The sequence below is a fragment of the Antechinus flavipes genome, chromosome 4, assembly GCF_016432865.1.
Source record: "Antechinus flavipes isolate AdamAnt ecotype Samford, QLD, Australia chromosome 4, AdamAnt_v2, whole genome shotgun sequence".
Classification (NCBI taxonomy): domain Eukaryota; kingdom Metazoa; phylum Chordata; class Mammalia; order Dasyuromorphia; family Dasyuridae; genus Antechinus; species Antechinus flavipes.
The window spans coordinates 48,461,004-48,466,393 of record NC_067401.1 but is presented as its reverse complement, the minus strand read 5'-3'; the positions used below and the strand labels follow the sequence as shown (position 1 = coordinate 48,466,393).

At 36.5% G+C, this 5,390-nt stretch overlaps 1 protein-coding gene across 1 annotated transcript; it reads left to right on the top strand.

Moving 5' to 3' along the window:
- The first annotated feature begins 655 nt into the window (after positions 1–655).
- TSHB (thyroid stimulating hormone subunit beta) lies at positions 656–3,933 on the top strand. The gene is made up of 2 exons (XM_051997912.1): positions 656–843; positions 3,337–3,933. The coding sequence occupies exons 1-2, from the start codon at positions 682–684 to the stop codon at positions 3,589–3,591; spliced, it is 417 nt and encodes a 138-aa protein (XP_051853872.1). The 5' UTR covers positions 656–681; the 3' UTR covers positions 3,592–3,933.
- Positions 3,934–5,390: the final 1,457 nt, after the last annotated feature.

Genomic DNA, 5,390 nt, shown 5'->3' with positions numbered 1-5,390 from the left:
GCTTTACACTTAAATCAGCTTACATCAGGGGTTCTTTTTGGGAATGGGGGTGAGGTCACAGACCCTTTAGACCAGTGGTTCTCAAAGTATGATCTAGAGAATCCTGGGAATCTCTGAAACCCTTTTAGAAGGTCTACAAATTAAAAAATAGTTTTTATTTCCAATATGGTAAAAGTCTATAAATATAATCCAGATAAACAAAAACGCTTTGGAGATATCCTCAATAATTTTTAATAGGATAAAGATATTGAAAACAAAAGTTTGAGAACCACTGCTTTAGACACTTTGGTGAAGCCTTTTTCCCCCCTTTCAGAATAAGGTCTTAAACTCATTGAAAGAAATTCTAAATTTCAAGTTAGAAATTGGTGAAAATAAAGTAATAATTTTTTTCCTATTAAGTTCACACACACCCTCAAAAGTATTCTAAGGGGGACGTAGGCAAAGAACTTCTGACTTAAGCTGACCTGTCACAGAGCTTGGGATTTCATTACCCAGAAACCAAAAGGCTCTGCATGTGTTAGGACCCAACTGAGCTGCGGTTGGTTAGCTACATCTAATGGTAAATTTCTAATCACTAGTAATGCTCTCTCTCTCAAAATAGTGAACATCTGATTGGTATCTGCATACAGCTAACAATCCTTGTAGTGGGCTCATTTTAACATTTTTGTCTTGGTCTTTAGCATGACTGCTACTTTCCTGATGTCTCTGCTTTTTGGACTTGCATTTGGACAAACAATGTCGTTTTGTGTTCCAACTGAATATATTATGTACGTTGAACGAACAGAGTGTGCATACTGCCTAATCATCAATACCACCGTTTGTGCTGGATACTGCCTGACTCGGGTATGCTAATATATAGTTGATTATTTTAAAGAAATTATATAGAGCGGGGAAAAGAAGCTTAATGGTATTTTTCATATTGTCACATTTGTCCACGTTACATTTTAGAAGCCAACAGATTTGAGATATTCATTATGATTTAGAAGGAGGTTTAGGAGAAATGATAACCCTATAATTTTCAGCTGGTGCCTAAAAGGAACTTGCATTGGTCTGATAAGCTACAGCAGGACACACTGTAACTTGACTCTGACATAATAATGTCACTTTGGTCCTCTTCAAAACCAAAGACAACAATCAACCAAGAGGAGACATACATATGGTTGTCAATGTCCACAATACTATTGTTTGTACCATACAAGACCATATTTTGTTCATTTTACATTTTAGATGTTGTTACTAATGACTAACTCTGTGTGACTTGGGTAAGTGACTTCACTAATCTGAGCCTTGATTTCCTCCAATGGAAAATGGAATTAAATTGGGATTCTCAAGACTTCTTTTAGCTCCATTAACATTCTAAAATTCCATTTTTAATTTTTACTCTTTAAATGAAATTTATAGCATTTTGGAGTAGAGAGGACTTTAGAGTGATTATCTTATTCAATCCTTTCCATTTTACTGATGAGAAAACTGAGGTCCAGAGAATAAATAGCAAGTAGCAGAGCCAGGATTTGAGACCAGGTTCTCTTACTCCAAATTGAGTATTCTTTTTGCCATAAACCAGGTGTCCTTTAAATAGATCCATAACCTAATTGATAGATGTATTTCCAAGTCTTCTCCTCTATAATTCTTATCCATGTTCCCCTATAAATATTCTGAAGAGACTTAACACAATATGTTGGTGGGAGGGGGCTTCTCTAGGTTTTTTTTAAACCTTGATTGGATGGCCTATCCAGATCTTAACTTTCATTCTTGATAAATGTACTTGATACTGTGTTAATGATAATGATGATGGTGGTAGTGGTAGTGGTAGTGATGGGGGTGATAGTGATAATGATAGGATGGTAAATATTTGTTGAAATGAATTGTAGAATCGAACCCAGATCTTCTCATTCCTGGATCTATGATCCAGAGAAGTTAAATAACTGTGTTAATTAGATTCTAAAAGCCTTAAGAATCTGAAATACTTGAGTTCAAGTCTTGCCTTTGCTACATACTAATTGCAAGTCACTTAACTTCTTCTGCCTACAGGTCACTCTCTGAGTTGTAGAGACAGCACCAATTTGGGAGCTCATAATGTCACAGGTCCATTTTTCCCTCTTCCCCCGGCCAAAAAATCACTGGGGTGGCAGAGGGTTTTGAGAAATATAATGCAGATTATGAGGCACAAATCCTTTTAAAACAGAAAGATCTTCAACTTCCTCTTATTTAGAGATGTGTGATGGTGCAGTAGAGTAGTAGGATATAAAGTTAGGAAGATTTTTCCCCTAATTTAAAAACATTTTAATTTAAAGTTTCAAGTTCCAAATTCAATCCTTCCCTCCGCTAGATGGCAAACAACTAGATAAAGGTTATACATGTGCAAATATATAAAGCATTTCATATCGGTGATTTCGTACAAGACTCTAAGAAAGAAAAAAAGAAAGAAAGGGGGAAAAAGGAATGCTTCAGTCTGTATTCAATCAACATTAGTTCTTTCTTTGGAGATAGTATGCTTCATTATTAGTCCTTTGAGATTGTTTTACATCATTATATTAAGGAGAATAGGTTAAATCCTTCAGAGTTCTTCAGAGAACAACATTGCTCTATGTACAACATTCTCCTGGTTCTATTTGCTTCACTTTGCATCAGTTCATGTAAGTTTTTCCAAGTTTTTCTGAAATCATCCTACTTGTCATTTCTTATAGTACAATAATATTCCATTGCAATTATATGCTACAACATGTTTAGTCATTCCCCAATTGATGGGCACCCACCATCAAAAAAAAACTGCTATAAATATTTTTAGTACAAATAAGTTATTTATCCATTTTTTGTATACCCCTTTAGTATATAAACCTAGCAGTGATATTGGTGGATCAAAAGAAACAAACAATTTTATAGGTTTTTTTTTTTTTTTTGGCATGGTTCCAAATTGCTCTCCAGAATTGTTGGATCAGTTTACAATTCTACCAATAGTGCGTTGGTGTCCCAGTTTTCCCATATCCCCTCTAACATCCAACATTTTTTCCTTTCCTTTTTAAAAAAATCATATTAGCTACTTCAGTCAGGAAGATATCAGTTTTAATCTGGTTTCAGACACTTACTAGCTGGGGGAACCTGGATAGGTCACTATAAACTGTATGCCTCAGTTTACTTATGTGTAAAATGGTAATAATAATAATACCTCCCTCCCAGGGTTGTTGTGAGGATCAAATGATAAGATGCTTGACACAGAATAGATAATATATAAATGCTAACTATTATTATTATATTATTTTCAATGTGCTGGTATCATTTATGCTCAATTTATAAAACTGTCGTCAAGTAATGACCACTTTTCTCTTCTCTTTTCAGGACAGCAATGGAAAGATGTTCCTCCCTAAAAGTGCTCTCTCCCAGAATGTGTGCACATATAAAGACATCACCTACAGAACAGTGATGTTGCCAGGCTGCCCTCGCCATGTCACCCCCTATTTCTCATACCCTGTGGCTAGGAGTTGCAAGTGTGGTAAATGCAACACAGACTATACTGACTGCATACATGAGAGTGTCAGGACAAACTACTGTACAAAACCACAAAAGCCCTCTTTGGTGGGATTTCCTGTTTAAGAGAGCTGTGTGATCTGCCGTTCAAGGTTAAATGTTAACTCTACTTCACCTATGTCAACTTAACTTAGAGCACCCAGTGATTAAAATATTTCCGTATTTCATAACAATTGTGTGTGACTTTCTATTTCATCACCTTCCCCTACTTCAAACATGCAGGAACATAAAAAGGAACTTTAAAAGTTCTTGAAAGCTGGGGGGAGGGGGAAGATGGATTAAGAATTTAATAAGCAGAGGCAGCTAGATGAGCCAGTGGATATGAGCATCAGCCCTGAAGTCAGGAGGACCTGAGTTCAAATCTGGTCTCAGATAATTAACACTTCCTAGCTGTGTGATCCTGGGTAAGTCACTTAACCCCAATTGCCTCAGTCAAAAAGAAAAAAAAATTAATAATAAAAATAATAATAATGATAAAAGAATTGTTCCAAGCATTGTGCTAAATGTGTTACAAATAATCTTCATAATGATATTGGGAGGTAAATATTATTATTATCTCCATTATCCAGTTAAGGAAACTGAGGCAGACAGAAATTTAGTGACTTGCTCAGATTCCCAGTATATAGTAAGTATATAAGGGTGTATATGAATTCATCTTCCAGACTCCAGACCCATCATTCTAATATTGCACCACTTTCCTACTCAGCTAGGTGAGAAAGAACTTTGACCACTTCAAAGGAGTTCCATTCTGAGAAAAAGAGGTGAATTAATATGAAAAAGCAGCCTGGAAAGTTCCCTAAGAGGTATCCACTTATCAGATCAGCCCTGTGAAGGGAGTTGTAGCGACAAATTAGTATTTGTATTATATGGAGGAGGGTTCAGGTAGAACTCACTGCAGAGTCCCAGGGAGAGAAGTGCTGTGGGTACAGACAAGAAGGTCATAGCCCCCTGCAGAGAGGGAGAGGAGAAGAAGGACATACAGTCAAGGGTAGGGCTGTGACAATGATGTGTGAGGAAGTAGGGCACAGGCAGAGGAAGTAATCCATTACCCTACTCCCTGGAAGACCAGTAAACAACCTAGGAACCATTCTCTCTAATTTAATTCCTTTGGTGGGCCAACCGGCTTATGAAAGTTATACCCCAAAAGGTCAATTTACAAAGCTGAGTAAAGAGGTCATGATCATTTTACATGTGGAAATTTAAATCCTTTATAGCCCTTAAGTAATAGGAGATTTTTCCCGCCTCCAGCATTTATATTAAATGCAGTTTGCCCTCTTTTCACTGCTGGTATCATGAAAAAATCATGTCACTGTGATAGGATTTTTGAGAAAATGCTTAGTGGGAACATAAAATGGCATTACCCTGAATTATAATCTGAATTGCTTTCAAGAGTGAAAAAGCTTTTCTTGGTACTTGTGCTTTTTGTTTGAATATGTCATGGTGATTGTACACTATTTCTTAAAATGGATTTATCTTTTATCTCCAAGGTCTAGCATAGTTTTTGTCATATGATATGTGCCTAATAAATGCTTGTTTAAATCAAATAAGATAGTATAATAAAAGCACTTTGCAAACCTTAAAGCATCATTGCTGTGCTTTATTCTTTATTCTTGAAGAAAACCATGACCTTAGAGAGTGGATGCCATGAAATGCAATGAACTGGACTTAAGTGAGGGAGGACTGTGCAAAGTCACCTGTCTCACTTTCTCCATCAGAGCCATCTGGATCCACTGGCCGGATATAGATCAGGATGATTGAAGATGGTCCTGGATGCAGTGGGAGATCTTGGCTTTTTAAAGCTCAATTTGACTGAGACAATGCCCTTAATCAGTGATTAAGGATTGGGAAGAAATGAGGCAGAAAAA

Bases quoted from the DNA above. Each gene is read 5' to 3' on its own strand.
- TSHB (XM_051997912.1), top strand. From the start codon at position 682: ATGACTGCTACTTTCCTGATGTCTCTGCTTTTTGGACTTGCATTTGGA. The intron at 844-3,336 runs GTATGCTAATAT...TTCTCTTTTCAG, and splicing joins CTGGATACTGCCTGACTCGG to GACAGCAATGGAAAGATGTT.